Source organism: Prionailurus viverrinus, chromosome C2 (assembly GCF_022837055.1).
Source record: "Prionailurus viverrinus isolate Anna chromosome C2, UM_Priviv_1.0, whole genome shotgun sequence".
Lineage (NCBI taxonomy): Eukaryota > Metazoa > Chordata > Mammalia > Carnivora > Felidae > Prionailurus > Prionailurus viverrinus.
The window spans coordinates 23430851-23454338 of record NC_062569.1 but is presented as its reverse complement, the minus strand read 5'-3'; the positions used below and the strand labels follow the sequence as shown (position 1 = coordinate 23454338).

The following is a 23488-nucleotide window of genomic DNA, read 5'->3' as shown; positions in this document are numbered from 1 at the left end:
TTTCAAAACTATGAAGATCATGAAGAAAAGAATGTTGCTGAATATCCATATATGCTACGTGCAAAAAAAAGAAGAAACCAAACCTGTAAAAACTTGAGCTTATAAAACAAATAATTTTTCGGTGATGATCTACTTGAAACAGGGATTTATCTGCTTACAAAAATAATTTGCTACAGGTTATTTTAAACAAATATTTCCTCCAATGCATTTTTAGTTGGTTTATATAAAACTTTTCAACACTGCAGACATCTCCTAGAATGAGCTATATGTCCCATTATGCATATTTAGGGGCTAGGAATTAAAAATTTAAATCTTCCCTCTATGATATCCTAGGAAAGATAACAAAGAATTTTTAAAACCAGAGGAAGGCAATTCGGGATTGTAAAAGTTATGGGACTCATATCCTAAGAGGAACAATCAAGCGGGCAGGGTCATTATGAGCTCCCGTTGCTTATGATTTTGCTGATAAAGTAACACCCATTTTGTGGCCAAAACCCACATCATTTTATCCATTATGCAAACCTACTAATCAGAGGTTGGCTTAATTGAGGGATTCAAATCTTGTGATTCCCAAGGACACATCAAAAAAAGAAGGCATAAATATTTCTAGAAGCATCACGTGGATCCCAGTGACAATGGCCGGGTTATAATTTTACCAATAAAAGGAGACAGGGGAGGCTGAGCTCTCTGCACAGGTCAACTGAGTCACTCCTCAGGACCACTGAAACTGTCTTATACCTGGGGAAGGCGGGCTCCGAGAGGGCCCCGGGGGAGGGGGACAGGAGTGTGACCCTACTCTGTCTTTCGGAGCACAGAATCTCCCTCCTCCCACCAGAGCTCCTTTAGGAATGTGCTGGGTTTTGTGAGGGCAAAATTGAGAACGGATGAAATGTGCTTCTGAATCATTTTATTCTTCTACAAATAATCATTAAGTGCCAACTATGTGCCACCTACTGTGCAGGCTAAGAGGAGATGTGGGGACAGATATAATAGGGAGTCATTTCCGCCAGCACTTACAGTCCAGTGAGGAAAGAACAGCTTACACTTCAGATGGAAGTTGATATTAAAGGTGAAGCCCCCTGGACGCAGAGTCTCCAGCCGAAGGGCAAAGGCCCTTTCTCACAAAGTCATCTGTGTGTGGCATCAGCATGTTGGAGAAAAGGCTGCCAATAGGTTTCTGTTTTTGCTGTTGTTGTTTTAAATGTTATGGCAATGAATCTAACCCCTGCTTACATGCTCTGAAGTGAAGGACCCTTGAAAAATAAGCACAGTATAAAGTCATAAATAACAAAGGTTTCCCCTGCAAATTCAAGAATTCTTCAGCTAATGTACTAAAAAAAATATGTAATTTTCCCCCTACATATAATTTATCTAATCATTGATCTCATTTCTTTTGTGCCATTGACCCTCCTGGCAAGCTGGTAAAGCCCACAGATGATGCCTTTCCAGAACAATGTTTTTATGTGCCTGAAATAAAATGCCTAAGATTATGAAGAAAACCAATTATGCTGAAATACGGTTATCAAAAATTTGTGATACAGTGATATAAATGCTTCTTTATTAACACACTCAATAACAGTACCTAACAACAGATCTGATAACTACTCTGATTTTATAGTGGTGAGCAAAGATAATATTTTGAGATATCTGCAGTAACTTAATGTGATATGAAAATATTTGTGATTTTTACTGGTGACAAATTCATAGGTATTGATAATACTACTATGATTTGTTGCCTATATTGATAATTGAATAAAATGTCAAACTTCAGTAAAATGTTAGTGAAAATAAAGATTTCTTTTTCTATCCAAGTTCATGGACCCCTGGGGGGAAGGTGGGCTACAGTTAAGAACTCCCATCACCCCACGTGCGTGTGTGTGTATACACACATTTATACTCCAATACACACACACACACACACACACACACACACACACACACACACATTTCAAATATTTTTCTACAGCTATCTTCTATAAGCTCCTAGTAGTTTAGAAAATTTTGGTTATTTATGGATTCATGGAATAGATTTTATTTTATTTTATTTTTGCCACTAAACGACCAAGCCTGTTAGAGACGGTTGGAGGAAAAGAGTTAATCACTAGTTCAGCACAATGGTTCCCAGACTATGTCCTCAGGAGCCCCAGGTTTCGATCAGGGCATCTCAACAGTGCCATGATCGATGAGAAGGCCCACCTCCGTCCAGTCCTCAAGTCAATCAAAATGGGGGAAGGCTTTTGATTTATTTATGTCAGGGCTGCATGAGATTTCATTCATAAAACAATAGTTTTTCCAGTTTAAAAATCTCTGATTCACAATTACGCTAGCACATACATACCTCACTCTTTCTTCCTGGTCCCGTTACAAACTTACAAAACGGTTCACAACCTCTGAACAAAGCAACCGTATTCTAATTTAGTTAACTTCCTACCAGCCGAGTAACTGCAAAGGTGGACAAGATTAGCAGAGTATCCTTTGAGAAATGTCCATCTGCCAAAAGAGGAACACTAATGGGGTTTTCTGAAGACACCTGGGTTTCCCAAACAGAAGGGGATAAGGCAGCAGGGCAGAGAGAGGATGGAGGCAGGGAAAGGAACAGAACGGTGACACGGGCGTCCTATGGGGCGCGGGGACCTATGAAAGGCTAGGAAACCAGGGTAATCAAAGCGCCAGGCAAGCAGCCCTTGCTCTCATCACCACTTTTCAAAGAGCAAACGGTTATAAAGTATTTGCCTTTGAGATCTGAGGAGAGGGCAAGAAGGAAGCTAGTCAAATAGAGGATTAAAGCAAGGAAAAAAGTGAATAGGAAAGATGGTAGGTGGGGGGTGGGCTGGGGGTGGGACAGGGAGAAAATACCCGAGCACACATCCGTCTCCTCACTATGTATGTAGCACAATGCTCAATGTATCCAGAAATACAACGCAACTTTCTGTCTAGAAATTAAGCTTGATGGATAAGGCTTTAGTCCTTATGGTTATCCAGGGTCCAAGTTATTTAGTCTCTTTAATCAAAATACTAAAATAAAATCATTACCCATTAGGCTATTACCCTTCCCCCAATCTCCAAACACACAAGCAAAAATTAATTGCAAGCCAGGAAGAAAGAAGGCAATTTAGACAGTAACAGCTTGGCATGGACTGAGCTGGATTTCCTAATAGCATTTGTCTGTTTGTGAATGTATATTTTACTTACAGCTTTCACTTCCTTGACCTTATTGAAAGTAATTTATTTTTCGCTAATCTACATTTCATTTAAACCACCAAATACTCCATCAATGAACCAGCCAAGTAGCACCCATAACAAGTAGCACTCGTGCTGGCACCATTAGTAAATGGGTAAACATTTAAAGGAGACATGGGGGAATGGGCACTCCTCAGCAGCTATTAAATGCTACAGGTACCAATTTATGAACTTGCAAACACGGGCTTCAAGCTATTCCTTCAACTGAGCTGTCATTCCCTGCCTCCTTTTTCTGGTGTACTTTCTCTTTCACTCATCTCTTCCAAACCTGGGATTTCTCATGGACCAAGAATAGTTTTTCCTCTTTAATGTGTTATCCTTCCCATGACTTGCACCAGTCCCCAAACAGTGAGATGTTAAAGGCAGAATTTCAGGCATCAGTTAAAAAAAACCAAGCAAACAAACAAAAAATGTGTTTAAGGAAGACACTCTTTAGCAACCTTCCAGTCACAGTGTTTTGGCAAACCACTGCCCTGCCACATGTTAAGCCAAGCTCGTTCCCCAACCGAACTGAGCTCATCTCATGTCCATATTGTACTGGTTCCTCTAGGTCCTTGATAATGAGACAGAGGTCTTTTAGGTAGGTAATAACCCAGTCTCAGATGACTTTACGAGAGCCTCAGTTCATCTATTATCAACATGAAGTTTTCACACTGGATCTCAAACAATCAATCCTCCCCACTCCATCCCACCTATGAATGCTTTCTGGCTACAGGCCCCAAAATAGCACTTTGTCTGTCCCCCCACCAAACTAAGCCCTGTCACTATTCAAAACCTTACCTCCTCTGTGACTCATTCCTAGACTAACACACCTGTCGGCAGTACCTTCAATCAAAATAGCATCCTCTTTCATACTTGTGCACCTGTTTCAGCAACAAACACACAGAAGTCGGAACTGCAAGGGACATTGGGTCAGACATAATCTGACCCAACAAATTTTACCTTCCTAAAGGGGAAGTTCAGAGCCTGAGAGGTTAAATGACTTGCCTGGGGCCACACGGCATGATAGCAGTGAGACTGCGGTCACCACTCTTTGCAATCCTCAATGCTTTCTCTGAAAGATGAAGTTTACGTCCAAGTTGTTATATAAACCATCTGTGAGCTTGTAAATTAGTTACCATCGCCCTATCTCTATCTGCCATAGATATTCAGAAACATGCCCTCCCATTCCTGTCAGCTTGGAATAAAAAGATGAGCTTCACTGTAAATGATATCGGTGATTTCAACAATGAAAAATGCAAATAGTGGGTCCGAAAGAAAACAGCATATAGCCAATTCTACTTTCCTGTACGTTTTCAGGAGGATCCAACAGCAACGCAAAAGAACAGCTGCTCGGTGGCTGGGGAAAGTGGAGTGAGTTGGGCAAGATAAAGTTTTGTGAACTACTTCCTACTGAATCTTCAACCATGACTTGTTAACAGATACATGAAAACTGTTCTTTTATTAGAGAGGGTCGTGGAGCAGGGTCCACAAAGAAAACTGTAATCTTTTTTTGAACAATGGGATTTTTGTAATCTAATTAACTTGAATGAAAAGACATGCTCTTCTCTCATACTCAAAATTTTCAAACTCCATACATAAAACAGCATCCCTAAACAGTAACTCTTTTTTGTTCCCCCCTCTCCTTCCTGAGCCCTTTTGTATCAACAGGTGTGCTGGGAACAAAGAAATTCTAATACACAAAGACAAAAGTTTGCAAACATGGAAAACTAGTGGATGATTTTTCAGAATGTTAATGAAATCTTTCATTCGCTGTGGAACAAATCAAGTTTCCTTTACCTAGTGAGCGCTACTAATGACTGCAAAATGTGATTCAATTTGCATGCTGGCTTATCCCTAACATATCTTGAGGCAGCTGTGCAAAAACTTCAGGGCTATTAAAACCAGGGCAGTAGCAATGAAGTTATAAGGTGCGGGATTTTTTTTCTTACCTCCACTTCTCGTATTTCTTGGACTCATCCCCATACATCCTATGTTTAGTATTCTTGGGAACCCTGAAATACAAGTGACTGAAGCAGTGGTGAGTTGACTTTACTATTTAGTGACCAGCACCTTCAACTTTGTGTTAAGAAGGATTTTTGAGGTGATATCTGTATTCAACAGGATATACTGTTGTGACAGATTGCTTAGGTGAGGACCGAATCAAATCTTCGATATCTGCATCTTGCAAAATGACTACAAAGGCAGATGAAGACTGTGAAAAGAAACTGACCTAATAATTTGGTATCGACTACGTGAACTGCTGAGCATCTGAGATGGGAGATGGGTTCTAACTGAAAGGCAAATACTTTTTGTTTTCCCTTGGAGGTGATTGATATTCAAGCCAGAATAAAGTATGAAGAGGCAGAAAATGTTAAAATTTCCAGTTGGAAGAGATCACGGAGCAAACCCAAAACACACAGAAAACAGCCAGAGTAAAAGGAAAGAAAGTTCTGGTCAAAAACTGCAAAGTTTTTTGTTTTGTTTTGTTTTTTAATGTGAGAAAGTAACAAAGGAAGAGGGAAAATGAATAAAGTAAGGGAACAAGAATAAAAAGCCCACAGGTCTATGGGAAATGGCACTTCTTATCAGATAATAGGAATCACCACAGAATCCTAGGAAGCTTCCAAAAGTGAGGTTCATAACTGAAGTAGTAAAAGTAAAGATAAAAGAAAAGGAGTGTGTTTTATTTGGCATTAAAAGACCTTTAACTAGGCTGTATCTATGGTTTTAAATGTTCTCTAAAGTGGATTGTGGTGAACCTTCTCCAGAGGTACGATTCTAAATCACTACTGATCCTGTTTCTTTCTCCTCTCTTAATTTTAGTTTTCTACTGGCTTATTTGCTTTCTTATGGCTCCAATACTTTAATTTTTTTATGGCTGGATTCTTCTGAGACTGGTGATAACTCTGGCCTTATATGGTTACCTACTGAGCCTGTACTTTCTGCCAGGTTATCTCCAATTTTTCTACAGAAACAGAAATCACTGGTTTTCAACTCTACCTTTCGGACTGGTTCTGCAGATCAACAGACATCTCTAAGAAATAAATTTCCTGATTGGCCCCATTTTGTGTTTGCATTGCCTGGGACATGACCATGAAGCCTAAACTAGCAACTTTTCATTTAAAAAAAAAATAGGGAAACTGTCCTTTAAAAAGCTATATATGCCCAACAGTAAATATGCTTTCAGAACTTATGTTCAAATAACAGGTTTAACCCTGAAAAAAAAAAAAAAACCAAAACCAAAACCAAAACCAAGGGAATAGACCAAAGGGATAATATCCCTCCCATCCAAAATAAACGTTAGAGAAAATAATGGAAAGGCCAATGGAGAATCTTTTTCTCATTTGAGTTTTGGTGAAAGTGGAAAAACGGGATTTGAGGAAGACTGTGATAAAATAACCTGGAAAAAAACAGGCAACTTCTCCATTTTTATAGACACTTAACTTCTTTTCATTGCATTTTATTTTTATTTAAGCACATCTTCAACACGCACACATACATACCCCAACTCTTAAGAAAAAAAAGGGACTGAAATTTTAGTTACACCACATGTGGTTTTCATTTGTGAAAAATGAACAAGCTGTTTGTGGTTAAACTGTCTAATCGCCTGTTATCAATCTAGCGCTGCATTCAAGATTTACAGGATACATCAGCTTCTGTGCCACATTAGCTGTAAGGGGGGGGGGGGGGGTGGGAGGAAAAAGGAGGAGGAGAGAGTTTATCCTGAGGAATAATATTTCCAATGCAGCCACACTCGCACTACATCTGGTTGTGCTGGTAGCGGCAGTTAAATTGAAATATTTCACAGCGTGTGTCAGAAACATGCAGAATGGTAATTATGACAGATCTGATTAAGCCGGAGTGCCACAAGCTCCCTGGCCAGCGCCGGTTGTGCAGGTGTGACCTTGTGCGTGCCTGCGTGTGTAAATAAAATTAATTACAAGCGAGAGGGTGAAGGCTTCAGTGACATCACAAAGCGGAGAAACTCCCAAGGGGGAGACCTAATGGAATATTTTCCCTCAGTCTAATAATACAGTTCATATTGACTTGAGGTAATTAGTGGGATCATTAAAGCAGTTTTCCCGGCGTATTTGGCTGCCTGATCAGATTAGTGAAAATGTTCTTCAGAACAAGCCCTGTGTGGTCTGCCAGAGAGGAGGAAATAAAAAGCAACAAAGCATATTTTGGAATGATAAGCAGTGCTGGACTTTTAGTCTAGCAAAAAATCTCTACTTCTCTCTGGAGCCTCCAGATCTAAGTGTCCTGTCCATTTTAATTCTTCTATTCGACTTGGGTATTCCCATACACATTCGGAACTATTTCTTTTCCTTCCCCTTTCTCTCCGTCAAATCAGACTGCTTTGTCACAAAGAGCCATCCCAACTCCCAACAAATCTCTTTTAAACAAGGCGATTTTAAAATTGGGAAAAGTATCTTAAATGACTGCTTTCCTGTTAACTGACAACATGGGGCAATCGGGAGAGTCGAAAATCCCGGGAAGCAATGCCACTTCAAATTCACCTGCTAAACAAAAGATGCCTCTCTTATGTCACACGGAACAGAGATTTACATGTTCATTCACATTTGGATCTCAAAATGGGTGTCGCGTAGGCCAAAGTTGGGGCAAACGCTCTTCCAGTTGAGCAGGATACAGAGCCCTCGTCAAGAAAAGGGCCATTTGTTTGAAAATACTCTATTGAGCATGCTCTACCTTGCCACTGGAATTTGCCAAGCGCTGTCACAGATGGCAGGCTCTGACAGTTCCCATCCGTAGCGCCGATACTCGACAGTTCAGCACAAGATCAGTGACATTCTGTCTCATTAGAACCACGCTAATTATCACAGCTAGTTTCAGGGGAAACCATGTGTTGCAATGGTCAATTTGAAGGAGTCTGTGCATCAACAAACTGGTAATAAGGATCAGACACCTTATTATATGACAGCATGCTGCCTATGATCTGATTTACGGAATCAGAGGCACTGAGGCGGCCGAGGAGGCTGGCAGTTTATGAAACAGTGTGTTTAAACCCAATTCCTGAAGCATACTGGTTCAAAAGGGAACTGTTAAAAAAAATACACAAAGGCAACTGGAGTTGTTGAAGCAAGCGATCAAAGGAGAATAGATTCTCTATTAACATACAACGGACGTAGATTAAGACTTAGAAAAAAAGACCACTTCATCAATTTAACAACATGGCAACTCCCAAAGAGGATGGAACTTCTATTTTTACAAGGTATTTCGTGACAAACCACAACAGAATGGCTGTATTTCTACTAATCTCTAAAATATATACATTTGTTTTTACATGAGTTGTCTATGACATTGTTGTGTTTTGTCATGCAAAAGAATTGCATGTGTAAAAGCTTAACAACTATACGTCTAAAAACGAATAATCTTAAAGGTTACTTTTTAAGGTACTGAAGGTATTATTCTGGCAGAACAGAAAAAAAAATCCACATTAGGTTCGTATTACCAACCTTCTCTTAGCACCTTTCCTTGATGCGAAATTTTAATGGTGCAGTTTCTTCCAGAGCTATTTTTCTATTGTCATTTTGCATAAATGCATTTTCATAGTTCATTCATTTCACAGGGCCTTTATTTTCATTTCTCATATGAGGAAAAAAAGAAGATAAAGCTAAAATAAAACCTACCTTTACTACCCAAAACATAAAAGACAACTGTTGAGACTTCTGAGGAAACGCTTTTGCTTTCAACTTGGTAGTCTGTGAAAGGATTGTATCAGTGTTACAGTTATGTGCTAAGTGTCAGAGAATTACGTGCAGCCTGAGGATTAAATGCTTTTAAGAGTTAAACCCCACTGGTTTGCTCTCTTCCCTGCTCCCATTTTGTGGCTACCTGAGCTTGCCCTGAAGAACTCACTCTTGAAGGGTCAAAACCTATCGTATAATACAAGAGCTTCCAAAAAAGGATCTTCCTCAGATACTCAGTCCACGCTTTTCAACTTACACTAACATTTAAGGACAAAAGGTGGCCTCAATTAAAACAGATTCTATAAATACATAATTGGTATACTTGTGCTTTAGAACGTGTATGATGAACTACTTTAAAGTGACCCACTCTTGTGGTAACCTTCCTTGGACTTCCTCAGACGGTGATCCTCTTTAAAGAGCTGGCCCGGTATCTACAAATGGATTCCTTCCCAATATTGTCTACAATTTTCTTGCGACATTTTCGAAAGATGGAGAAAATAGGCTTAATGACTTATGACTATATTTGTAACGGTTAACTTATTAAACGGGTCAATGAGGAAAATGTATTTACATGATTATAGTTAATTAACTTTAAATTTAAGGGAAAAGAGTCAACATTTTATTTATTTATTTATTTATCTATCTTAATTTATTCAGAGTGCATATGGGGAGGGGGGGGGAGAAGAGAGATAGAGACATCGAGAATATCTTAAGCAGGCCCCACACCCAGCACAGAGTCCAACGTGGGGCTCAATCACACAACCCTAAGATCATGACTTAAGCCACAATCAAGAGTCGGACCCTTAACTGACTGATGCTCAACTTCACCCAGGCATCCCCAAAATGAACATTTTAAATGATTTGAAAGCGGCAGGAAGACAACTGAAAATCTGTCCAAGTTGTTTAAAATAGATAGCATCAAGTGTCTAGAAGGAAAAATACCCCTTTACATGATTCTGTAGCCAAAAATATATTGAGCAAGTGTTCTACTTAATTCTGGGTTTCCTCGATCGAATCCTAGATTTATAAAACCTAGATTTATAAAACATATGCTTGTCTTTATACTGTAGGGAGGCTGATATTCAGATCCACAAATTTAACTAGCTCTTAAAACTAGTGCCTGGGTGGCTCAGTCAGTTGAGTGTACGACTTTAGCTCAGGTCATGATCTCGTGGCTCCGTGAGTTCGAGCCCTGCGACGGGCTCTGTGCTGACAGCTCGGAGCCTGGAGCCTGCTTCGGATTCTGTGTCTCCCTCTCACTCGCTCCTCACCCACTCACATTCTGTCTCTGTCTCTCTCAAAAATAAATAAACATTAAAAAAAATTAAAACAAAGGAAACAAAAAGCATCGTGAAACATACAATCATGTACCCTTTAAACTGTTGGAGCTTGTCACTATTTGTGTATTTCAAACCGTTGATTTCTTGCAGTACCCAGCGGTCATATGCTTTGACCACTGGGTACTGCAAGAAAAAACTGTGTGCACTGAAGAGCCTGATGGGAGATGGACACCAGAACCAGAAAGAGAAAGCCTTTCTTTCTTTCTAAAGCTTACCATTGTACCATCTGGCAAAAGAGAACTATCTATAGGATTCAGTTCCATTATCATATAGCAGGCAATGAAATGTAGATATGGAACTGAGAGTCAATAAGCTGGTAACTGGTACACTTGGAAAATACATATATGTGGAATGACTGAATCACATGTTACTACTGTATGTTTAACTGTATAAGAAACTGCTAGCTTTTCCAGAGCGGTTGTACCATTTACATTCCCATGGTCAGCAATGTATGAGTTTCTCAGATGTTCCACACTATCACTAACACTTGGTCTTTTCACTTCTAGTTATTGTAGTGAATTTGATATGGCATATATTTTTGGCTTTAATTAACATTTTTCTGATGGCGAATGATGTGATAGCCTTTTTATTTTCCTTTTGGCCACTCGAATATCTTTTGTTGATAAGTGTCGAAATATTTTGCTCATTAAAACAAATTAGATTGTCTTTTTATAACTAAGTTAAAAAGAATAAAAACAAAACCGTTGATTTCAATAGTCCTATTTAGCAACCAACTAGAAATATAACAGGCCTACATTTTAGAAAACTAAATCCAATATGGATTCCCGGTATTTAGACATGAGAGGTTTTTAGGTGGTTATCAACACAGAACACCTTAAATGGGAGACAGATGGAACACCACATCCTTGTCATTCAAGAATGCAGTATGGGGGCCTCCCGCATGGGTGTTAATGGGCACATGGGCAGGTTGCTGAAGTGGCTACACTCGGGGTGGTCTTGCTTCTCTCCTTGCTCTCCCCTCAAAGTACTTCTCTGACCCTTTCTCTACCAGGGATGCTGATTCAGGGAAATTTGAGCCGTATCTCCCAGGATCACCTCTACCCAGTAAAAAATAATAAAAAAAGATTAAAAAATAAAATAAAATAGAAAGCACTAGATGGAGAGTGTGTAAAGAGGCAGTTCTCTCCTCAGACCTTGGCTGAAGAAAACTTGATTTGCCTGAGAGGAGGGGCTATGAGGACAATATGTAAAGATCATCCCACAGACTCCCAGAAAAGGATGTGGCACCAGAAATAACAGAAACCGTGACTCTCAGATCTGCAGGGGCCTCCTTTGTGACTTAAATAAGAGGCTACACAGGTGAAATCGTGTTGCAGCAAAGTCTGTTGCATGAACATTCCAAAAGAATGAATCAGCACTGAGCTTCAAAGTATAGTTTCCGTGAAGTATAATTTAATTCTGACAAAATAAAAGATGCCTTCACTAACATGCTGGAATACAGTATGCAATCATGGTTCCGTGGGTTTTTTTCCCCCTGGATTTTGTCACTATGCATTGCTATCCCCGGCAATGAAAATTACATTTTTTTGCCCCATTTCTAGCCCCACTGATCCGTGGTATGTCTTCGTACTTGTATCTAAGACATTCTAATCACCATCTAAGAATTTCAAACCCAAAGGCCACAAAGATGCACGAAAGCTTCCTTCTTTCTTCCACTCCCCCCTCCCTTCGCTCCCCTCACTAAAGGCTTTGAACCTCGGTGACAAAAGTGTCGGAAGAGTGAATGGAAGAAAGCAAAAGGCTTTAAATTATTTGGTCTCTTCCACTGGTCGTGCTGTCTTTTGCAGAAGCAAAGAACCACTTTGTTTCTTTTTTTCTTCTTTGAGCACTAAAACCATACCTATCAACTAGCTGTTATCAGTAGCAGGCAAAGAGTCCTGTAACTGTACGGGACTGGTGGGGAGGGAGTGCCAAAAATTATACTCAGTCATATTCAGTCAGATAGAATTTTCATCATCCCGTCGCTCTACCTAACAGAAATACCCTGTTCAATAAAGCACCGGAGAGAAATCATTTTCTAAACACAAGTGGTGATGCAGCACCGGCCCATAAAAGCCCTGTACTCCTGTATTACTGTATCTGGAAGCCCCACCTCTGCAGACACGAAAATCAATGTAACGATTCGATGTACAAGGCAAGGCCTATGGTGCCGCTAATGTCCCCTTGCTGGACATACACCTTAAGTCTCAGAGCTCTCAGGGGGTTTGCTGTGGAATAAAATTAGATTCCAACATCTGCCACCATTAAGGAAAAAATTCCATTTCCATCTCCCATATGAAAACACTATAACCAATGAACAGTAACTGAACCTTGCTACCGTAATGGTTATTACCCAAATCAACTATTTTTTTTAAACAGTAAAATTAGCGAATTCTGCTCTCATAATTATTTGAATGTTATCAGACTAAATGTTTGATAAAATTCCAATATGATTCACTTGGAAAAACTGCTGCTTATTTGAATACCCAGAATATAAAGTGTATTCATTTGGAGCTATTCACATTATGTTTAAAGCATATCATCTTTTTAAAGTTTGCATTAGCCTGCTTTCCTACCCAAGCACAGAAAGTAGCCTACCTTCAGTTTTTACTTGCATATTTTATTCAGACATTTCTATTAGAGTTAAAAACAATCCCATTTCTATTACTCATCGAAAAGAAGAGATCATGTAATACCTGTGAAATGGTGGAATCCACAGAGTTGGTTTCTTTTACTGAAAATACTTTGTGCATTAGTCAGTACATAGCCCAACTGTGATATGTGTGGTTTCGTAACATTCTGGGACCGTGGAAACTTTCAAATAATTACACTGCCTCCCAGCTACCTAAAGCTTTACCTTTTAGTTTAAAATGGAAAGTATTTCAGATACATACACAGATAATAAGAAGTCACTCTGTGTAGAGGTCTGAGCCCCTTGGGTAGCACATTATAAGACCTTATCCATTTGTGCAGAGTGCTGTATAATTTAGAAGCTCTTCTGCATCTATTGTAGCATGTGACCTTCTCCCATGTTAAAAGAATCTTGGGCTCAAAAAGGTTAAAGAATTGTTCAATATTATAACACCAGTGATACAGACAGGACCATAGCCTACTTTGGGGATCCCCCCCCATGGATCTCCCCCTAGCACAATGGGACATGAAAAAGCCTGGATTCCAAGGACCCTATTCTGGTAAGAACCCATATTCCATGGAAACGTCAATGAAGAAAGGAAAGTTCTCACCGTTCCCTCGATCAAATTAGTCCAACACCCCTAATTCCTCTTTCCTGGAGCAGGGTATCACTTCAGGACTGAGGCTACCTAGAACCCCAAGGAAATTCTAAAATAGGAGGCCAGATGCAGAGAATCGAGAAATTAGGATTGGCTCTACTATTCATGAGTCCGGTGACTCTCGCGTATAAAATGAGGAAAACAAGCCCAGCTCAAAAGGTTACTCTGAGAATTAAATGTAGGTCATTCGTAACGCACAGTGGAGTCTAAGTACAAAGACGGTGCTGGAAGGTAAGCTAGCCCAGAGAACCAGAAGCAGATGGAGTGAGACAGGCTGAGATAAAAGACTTCTGTTCTTCCCTTTTTACACACACGTCATTTTCAGGGACCTCTGCCACACTCTGACAAGCCTTGACGCATACATCCAAGAAGTAAATCGCTCTTTTAGAGGTTAAAATTTTGACCACGAGAAGGTCAATCTAGTTCGAAGATTTCAGCGGGGGGGGGGGGGGGTTATTTGCTGGTTTTTCCATTTCCTTCACAAAAATCATGGCAGAACAGAACTTAAATAGTGACAACTTCCCTTGTTAAGTCACACTTTTCCAAGTGGTATATATACACAGTTTTTGGACTGGTTATTTTTAAGGAATCGCAAATCTTTCTACATAGTTTCATAATGAGGGCAGTGCTAACACCTAAACTGACCAACAAAGAGAAAACTACAAAAATCCTCTGTTGGGAAGTTACAGGAGAGTAGAAGTTAGGAAGAATAAGTATCCGAGAGAATGAAAGTTAACACTATGCTGGACCCCACAGCCAACCACCGGCTCCCTGGATTCTTCCTTCTTCAGTAACGAGGGATCAGGTTAAGGGGTTCTGGGAAACACACCGTCCTGGCAGAGGCCCAGAAGCTGCCAATCGACACTTGCTGAAAGAGACTCACGAGGAGCTTCTTAGGACAGGGGCAGAGAGCTGGGATGTTTAAAAAACTCGCCAGAACAGCACTCACATGACGTTACCAACCAACTGCCGCCACTGTCTAAAGAGTTCCCACATCAGTAACTCAGCCCAGTTGGGCAGATGTGGAGACATCATTTAAGAGAAAGAAAGGATGAAGGTAGCAAAGGGACTGCCAACCCTAAAGGAGCTCTGCGTTTCGGAAAGGAAATGGGGAGGGAGGAAATGCCACTGAATTCAAGGACAGATGACAAGCAAGGAAACGACAGTTATCAAAAAGTTTTAGTATTTTGTATGTTTTAAGGCTGACCCCATATATTACAATAATACACACCTAGTTTCTCTGTTTATCTATTTTGGGGAGTGGAGAAAGGGGCTCTATAGGGATCCAGTCTGTTGTTCTTGCTAATTTAATTGGACAGGTCAGAAAAGATGTAGGATCAGAAAGAAAGGCAAGATAATATACGTCTGAATACGAGATCCTCATCATAATTAGACTAAATAGCCCAAACAAGAACGTGCAGGGTGGGTGGGTGAGGGGTAAAGGGAGAACAGGACATTTCTCCTTAATGCATAGTCTTGGCATGTAAATGAAGACATCTGAAGAAGCACACAGGTTTGAAGCGGCTCTAACATTCTATCATAATTAGAAACATTTCAAGAGCCCTGTAATTTCCAATCAAAATTACAGTAATTTCCGATATACAAGCCATGATTCATGACAGAATTTTACATTCCATGAGAGATTACGGTGGCCTGATGTATGACACGCTGAGTACAGCACTAACATAAACAATTCAGTTTAATGTTTAAACAGCACTTGATGTTTAGAATCTCACAATAAAAGAAACATATTATTGTAGAAATTATCACTTTGACAGTGATTGAAGGGTAGGCAGGCATGTGGCCTATAAAGCTATAATTTTTACAGTCCACAGCTTGAGTTTAATCATTTTTATATAACATTTCCAAGATATCCCTTAAGTATTTCAACCAGTCTATAACTTAAATAAGAACAACCTTTTCTAAAGCAAAACTCCTATCAAGTACCACGATTAATGCTGATAGAGAAAAATTTTAGGAAGAGCTAAAAAAAAAAAAAAAGTATGGTATAGTCAATCCAGTGAATGTAAGTACTCTCAGAATTGTATATTTTTATCAGAAGTTGACAGCAGCAAAGAAGGCCGTTTTACAAAGGAGAGTTCACTAATGATAGGGAAAACGGGTCTGTCTAAAATTGCAAGTTGTTAAAATCTCACCTGAGCCCTTGACTGCTTCTAAATCCCCACCTTGATCTTGTTACCAAATATTTTGTAAAGGAGAAGACAGTTCAGTATTCTTTTGGTCCTTTAAAAAGTATCTGTGGCTTTGAACAAAGGTTTAGAAGTAATTATAAGTTTGTTCCTATGGATGACCCTGCTTTTGATGGGCACAAATTATCAATATATGAAAATTATACTGATAAAGGACTGCATTTTCTGTCCTTTGTTACGTATTTATCTTGTTTAGTGGGGACTTGTAACTTTTCCAATTCATTTCTATTCATTTATAATTTACCAGACTTGGATAGTTTTTCTAGTTGCAATTCAGTCTGTACGTCTTACATATCATGTATCTATGGAAAAATGAGGGTCATTAATGTGCAAAGTTTTGTTTGGTGGGCGAGCTGGTTTGTTTTAGTGAGTGCACCTAATAGATGCAGGTGGCTGAGTTGGAACAGAAGAAACTATTATGTTTGCAGTATCTTAGGATGGAGATCAAGGTCATCTAAGTAATAATGAAACAATAGTAATTCAAGTTACTTGCACCAGTACAATAGACCACATTGAGAAATTGCCTCTACATTACAGTATCCTTCTGAAAACAACTATTAACTGACCCCAGAGAGTTACCGAGAAATCCTTGGTCTGGAGAGTAGGTGTTGGGAGGAAACAGAACCACTTATCTACTGCCTGAATCTGAACAACGTATTTTTTTCATCACAGAGCTCTGTCAATAATCCTGGAGACTCTGACCTCTCACGGATGCAATAGGGTCAGTACTGCAATAGGGTCAATTCAGTAGGGTCAATACTGAAAACAGACACCCCTCTGAAAGAAATTTTCACAGGCATCGCGGATCGACATTCTCAGTGCCTAACAGAGGCTCTTACCTGGCTTTTGGTTGCGGCAACCTTTGCAAACAGTGCTTGGGACACTTTAGCGCGCTTCATTTCCTGCTGAATCTCATCATAAATGGAAGCATTAATGTTCATGGTATTGTTCTCTGGTTTCCCATTCCTCTCAGTGGCAATCGTAGCTGTTTTCACCTACAAAACATTTTCAACATGACTGTCATTTTTCATTGGCCAAATTGTTTTGAAGCTTTTCAGGCTCGGCATCCAAACTGGACACTGTTGTTCCTTTTATGATCAAGGTGATCAACAGTGCAGTCATTCAACATTAGTTATTACCCCGAGATCAGATTGCTTAAGTTAAGAAAGTCACATTGTCACAGGTGATTGCATCGGTAATAAGACAGCAATTGCCAGCTGACAAACAGGAATTAGAGCATCATAAAGTAAGTTTTCTGGAAAACAGAATAGTTTCAAAGACTGGAAAACCCTAAACTAATTGTTTCCCAATTACTGTCCATTGCAATTCTAACAAAGGAAATTCACAATTAAAATCATAATGCCCAGTGCTGTACCTTCACTGGGTGCCCGGTGCCTAATAGACAATTGCATCACTAATAGCTATCACATACTATGGCCTTTTTAATTTTAGACTCTTTTTTTCAATGCCTGTTCCTCTTATGTTTCATTTTTAAAATCTTCCATAACAAAGCCATTTGCAAGGCTGCATATTTAAATCTTCTATCCATCCATGAAACAGGTAGAGTGCCTTGTTTAATTATCATAAAGGCTGGTTGCATTTTACACGTGCATGTCCGAGCTGTTCTGTATAATTATTTCATCTTCTCCTGGCACCCCAGTATGTAACTATTTCCTTTTGACTTGTGGAACCAGACAATAAGAAAATGTTTCACAATATTTAACAGAACATTACTACAAGTTACACATATTATAGAATTGGTGACTTTATAAATATATTCAAAATGAATAATCTTGAGTGAAAAATTAGCATCAATGCCTTTGGTAATAACAATAAGCAGGTATCAGCAGGAAAATGACACAAAATTTGGGGGTAAAAATAAAATCTCAACCTCAAAATTTATTGATAACTATTATTAATTTCTAAAACTCCTAATTTAATTTTTATTATGCAGTCATGTGAATCAGCCTGGAAATTTTTACATATAAACGATGTCGTTGCTTTTTTACCAGGAAATTGGGGAAAATGTAAATGAAGTCACCACAGATGCAGGACCCTGCTTCTCCCAGCAAAATGACTCACTAAGGGCCACATTTCTTAGGATCCCTTCCAGAGCCCAGGTTTCCGTTACCATCTTGGACAATTCCTCACATATACAATGAGCAACAGAAAATGAAGTCCATTCCAGAATGAATGATTTTTTTTTTTTTTGGTCATGAAATGATACATCCTTTTAATCACGCTGCAAATCTTCCAGAATCGCCGTTAATATTTGGTTATCAAAAGATATGCAGAGGTTATCCTAAAGCAATTCAATCCTCTGCACTTGAGAGGAAATAGAAGTCTTTAAAACATGCCTCCTAACTTCTAGCCAGTTAGCAAAATAACACCCTTAACTTGCTTAACTTGAGGAGGCAGCGAGATTCTTCCACTTGGACACTACCCTTCTAGGCACTGAAAGGATGATGCTGTGAAATGGGTGGGCCACAGGCCCAAGTGAGGACACAGAGAGTAAGGCAGGGTAAGTCACCAACTGGTTAGACCTCATTTGCCACTACTAACCTATAAGCTGGAGATGGGAATGGCAAGCGTGGAAGTGTGATTTCCAGAATGCCCCTTCCAGCTCTATGGCTCCAGAATGCAAGGGCACTCTCGGAGGTATATTAACGACTGGAGGCCACTAAGAACATACACGGGGCTTTGAAGCAATAATCTGCTAAATACCACTTTAGGAGCCAGAAGAGTTAAAGCATTACCATAAATTGCCTACAAAGTTGCTTTGGTGAGATTCGCAACTTTGCTCTGGGGTGGTCTTGCTTTGAGGCAGAAGGATAGATTTGATCACCCCATGGGGTCTCTTTTAATACCTATTTTTCTCACTGCTTAAATGAAAGAGAAAAGAAAAGCCATTTCAATCGCTTTGAAAATTGAATGTTATGGAAATGGGGGCATGAAGTCCAGTACACTGGAAGAAAGTTCCTTGGTAGCAATCTGCTTAGCAATAGTTAAGGAAGCAGGCTTTGGAAACTTGTTTCAGTTTGTTTTTAAAATAATTGTCATTCTTCTGTAAAAACTATGTTTAAGAATTTATCTTTGAGGTGGGCTATAATCATTTGTTTCAACCCTGTGATCTGGTTTCTAAAAATTTCTTCTGTTTAATTTTTTTTAATAAAGCAATTTCAACTGGAACCAAAAAGCAAGAATTTCAAATCATTAAAAAAAAAATCAAGTAACTGCTTCCTAGTAGGCAACACAATCAAAAGTGGAAAAGGTGTACAGACGAAACCTTTAAAACTGAAAAAAAAAAATTAGAGCAACAATTTTTTTTAAAATATAAAGAAACTCTATCACTCATTTAAAAAAATATTTAGAAAAGCTTTTCTTTATCATCTTGTTGGCTCAGATATGTATCTTATCATAGATAAGCTATTAGAATTCTGGAATCACATTTTTTCCTAAGCACAAGCTATTGCTTAAGGGGAACTGACTTGGACAGCTTTTCAAAAATATGAAAGCTGAATTTTTCCCCAGGTAAAAATGGAAACGAAAATCTTTTCTACCTCACTCTACTAAGTACTATTTTAGCTTAGTACAAAAAAAAATCTTCGTTAATCCTGGTTTAGCTTTTAATATTATATCACACATTAAAATTCATAAAGTAGTTCATTCCAGGCAAAACAAACTACTCTTCAGCTCTTCTCCGCAAATAGCACAGGAGGTAAAACAAATGCAGTTGCTTTCCGAATAGCTTTTATCAAGGTAGGGTGTGCTACTCCCTCATTACCGCGGCGCCGGGGAAGCAGTTGAGAATCGGAGCTTCTGCGATTATACCCTCCCAAGTGAGCTCAGGGTGCAAGCACGGGGGTCTGCTTTATATTTCACTAAAATCTGTGCAGGAGAACGCAAGTTTTCCAGGAAAATTCTATTTTGTTTCTCCATGGATCGCTGAATGCATCGAATCCTGCGGGCAAACGAACTCTGGGTACTATATACATGCCACCTACCTCATACATACTACTCAAAACGAACTCTACTGTGGTCCTGATCAGTGTATGTACGATTCGTTGATGGAGGAGGGAGTGCCTGCAAGCACCTAGTGCACACGTGTGCGCGCGCGCACGCACACACACACGCACGCACACACACACAATTAAAGTTGGTCGTAGTTTTAACAGTAACTATGGTAATAACAAAGGCTGGCAGTTATTAGTTGTTTCTAATATGCTAGGCATCACGTTCAGGTACATTAGCTCTAACCTGCACAACAGGCCCGAGTACGTACTAGTATTGCCCCTGTTGAAAATTGAGAAAACTCTCCTAAAACAAAGAAGTGATTTATTCATAAGGCAACATGAGCTCTAAACTCAAGTCTGTCTAATGCTAATGCTTATTTTAGAAACCACTGCACTATACCGAGGTCATGATGTTATACAAGAGTTCTTTATTTGGAAAAACTCTTACTTTTTAAAGATATGCTGGACCTGCTTTTTGGTGGCCTTTTGCTGAGTCAGGCTCATTAATGTCTAATTTTTAGCTAACGGCTTTATCTGCTTCAGTTATTACCCGGAGTAATCCAACCTGAATTTATTTGTCAAGGTATATAAACTACAGATGTTTTCTTGGAATTGTTATATAAGGAATGTGCTGTTTTGAAGTACTTTTACCAGTGACAGAAAATGGTCCCCATTCTTAAATTTTTATATATTAACACCGTCTTGAATATCATGGTCCTATCTTTTCATGCTACTTTTCTTTCTGTTCTTTTTAGGAACAATATTAATTATTTTCCTAATCCGGACGTTATAAAGTCCTCTAGTTATTTTAAAAGATGACTGTTAATGGGAAGTATCTTATAAGCACATAAGATCTTAAAATCATGCTGGCCACGTGATTCATAACAAAACTTTTATCCGATGTTAACTGAGTGCCCATGGCTGAAGCCATGTTTCATTACATAATAGAAGACTTTGCTGTAAAGAGACGGCAGGGTGCAGCCACTATGTAAATTATACACTGCTAATAGGAACTTTTGACATTTTCTAATGTTGTTATGAAATATCCCATCTTTCTTCAGGAGAGACTAAAGAATTACATAAAGAGATGTAAAAATATAAGAAAAATAATCGTGTAATTCATGTATAAGTTATAACTTGGTAATTAGAGGCTTTCAAACAGTCCTTATGGAAACAGAAATTGCTAACTCTAAAAGCCACACATATTGAAACACACAAATAAAATCAAATAAGCACACACCTAAACAGAAATCATCAACTTAAAACTGATCTGTTCCATGGAACAGACAAGTCCCAGAAAATAATCACTAATTATTATTAATCAAAGTCCTCTTATAAACTCATTTGTTAAATTTGCTAACCATAATCAGAAAAGAAACTTTAAGACCAGGGAGCTTTGGAGGGTTTGGGTTCCCCCAGACATTTTCATACGAACAAAGTTTGGAAAGGGCTACTCTCTCCACAATTTCAGAAATGCCTAACTGTCTGAAGTCTTCAAAAGCAGAGCATTTGCCAAACATTTAACATATTGTATCAGGAGAATGTTCTCACATGTGTTCCTCTTCCTAATCTAAAAATAAAACTTCCCATCCTCCATGACAAACAGAAAAAGTCCCCACGTTTCATTTTCCCCTTCCTAAAATGTTTGCATTTTGAAGAGGTGGCCTGAGGTGTGGAGAAAAAGCAAAAGACTTAAATAGGGGTCGTGAAAATTGACAAAGTCTTAACTTTGTTTTTTTTTTCCTCTTTCTCCTACCAAAAGGTTGAAATGAGGATTCAATGAACTAACGTGCATGAGGGTGCTAGAGAACTATGAAACCATTATCAAGTACAAAGTATTCTTATTTCTTTAATTGGAAAACATAAGTTATGAAAATAGGCTTTCAGCAAGTAGGTTGGGCCCAGAGCCAACTGCCGCCGACAGAGGACAGAGCCCATGGCACAGTTGCCCCTACTGAGGCACAAGGGACAGGTCTGCACCAGGGGCATCTCACCTAGGCAGCAGCCAGCCAAGAGCTCTGGTGATATCTGAGGTTGGCCTAGATTTTCCCAGGGAAGTACTCCTTGGAATAAAACTTGGGGCCTGACTAAAACCAGGGAAGAGCCTTCTTAAAGATAATTTAGAATCCAAGTTACTCAATAGTTTAGGTCCTTAGTCTGGTATGACCTTGGGAAGATATCTCAATCATCCTCTGTATGGGGGCACCATGGTGGCTTAGTCAGTTAAGTGTCCGACTTTGGCTTAAGTCATGATCTCACGGTTCATGGGTTTGAGCTCCGTGTCTGGCTCTGGGCTGATAGCTCAGAGCCTTGGAGCTTGCTTCAGATTCTGTATCTCCCTCTCTCTCTTCCCCTCCCCTACTTGTGTGCTCTCTCTCTCTCTCTCTCTCTCGCTCTTAAAAATATAACATCAATCATCTTCTGTGTGACCTCAACTCTACAGGGAAGGAGCTGGAAGAGAATCCAGCTCTCTCAGGCCTAAAGGTAGTCTGGTCTCCTGTGAGCCATAAGAGACCTCTGCCTTTGAAAAGCAGTACTTTAGAAAGAAATCAGGGTTCGGCTCCAAACCAAGCCAAAGACTTGTCTCAAAATATGTTTTGAATCTCTTCCTGTACGGTGAAATGAAATGGGATGATAGACTCCTCTTTGTCAAAAATATAAAATTAAAAAAGATAAAATTCTGCAGTTTGTTTCTGTATCTGTGGTTTTGTCCTTTTTCCCCTTCCATTTTAATCACTTGTAATAAACATATTAAAACCTTAAGTATGGTGTATTGGTTCCATTTCAACTGTTGCAAAACTATACTAACTCTGCTGCTGGAGAACACATTTTTCCAAATCTTAAGTACTCATTTCACATTGATAATACTTTTAATACATTTGAAAGTTCTTAAAATTTAATTCAGAAAGTCATTGTTAAAGGGTAAAAGGTGGACAAAGTGGTTATGAGCTCTATTAAAATAATATTAAGTCATGCAAAAGGGATTCTTAGGCAAGTTAAGATACTTGAAGATGTATATTAGAGCAGTGAACTAAAATTACACACATCTGATAATCATTTCGGAATTTGGTTAGAGGGCTAGTAATTCTGCATTAACAGAAACTGTTTTCCTTTGAAAGAGTTTCACTAAGAATCTGTGGTATCTACATACTTTACATACATGTTCATCGTTGGCTGGGTATCCCCGCTATGGGCTTGGTCTCAACCCCTTTTGAGAACAAACAAATAAAGCTAAGGGTGGCTCAACTAGTTAATCAATAATGCAGGCCAAAATAAATTATATTTTCTTCCCAACTTACCAGCAGACATAGTCTTTAGATGTATATATAAGAAAGCTACCCAAGAGTATCTTAATGGTATATGAAAAGAAATACCACTTAAGAATTAATGTAAATGTGGCTAAAGGAAAAACTTGATGAATAAGGATAGCAGAATCACATTAGAAAAAACAAAAGCATTAAAATCACAGAAATATTAGAAAACAAAACTGTCTTAAGGAACTACTAAGTCAAATATTTAGATTAAAAAAAAAAGAAAAAAGAAACAGCTTAATGCTGAAGTTCATACTGATCTTAAGTAAGCAATTCTTTTGTTAGTATTGCAGATTAAGTGATAAGTAAAATAACTCTTTGCCCAGAGGCCTTCTGTGACGATTATAGAAGCAAAGTTAACTAACGATGGTGCATTAACTCTAAACACCAC

At 38.9% G+C, this 23488-nt stretch overlaps 1 protein-coding gene across 11 annotated transcripts in view; it reads right to left on the bottom strand.

Moving 5' to 3' along the window:
• Positions 1-23488, bottom strand: part of SATB1 (SATB homeobox 1) — a 100636-nt gene that overhangs the window by 14960 nt on the left and 62188 nt on the right. For all 11 annotated transcript variants that reach the window (XM_047875924.1, XM_047875920.1, XM_047875922.1 and 8 more), the window contains one exon: positions 16613-16768. In XM_047875924.1, coding sequence (XP_047731880.1) covers positions 16613-16768 — 156 coding nt within the window. The remainder of the gene's footprint in view (positions 1-16612; positions 16769-23488) is intronic.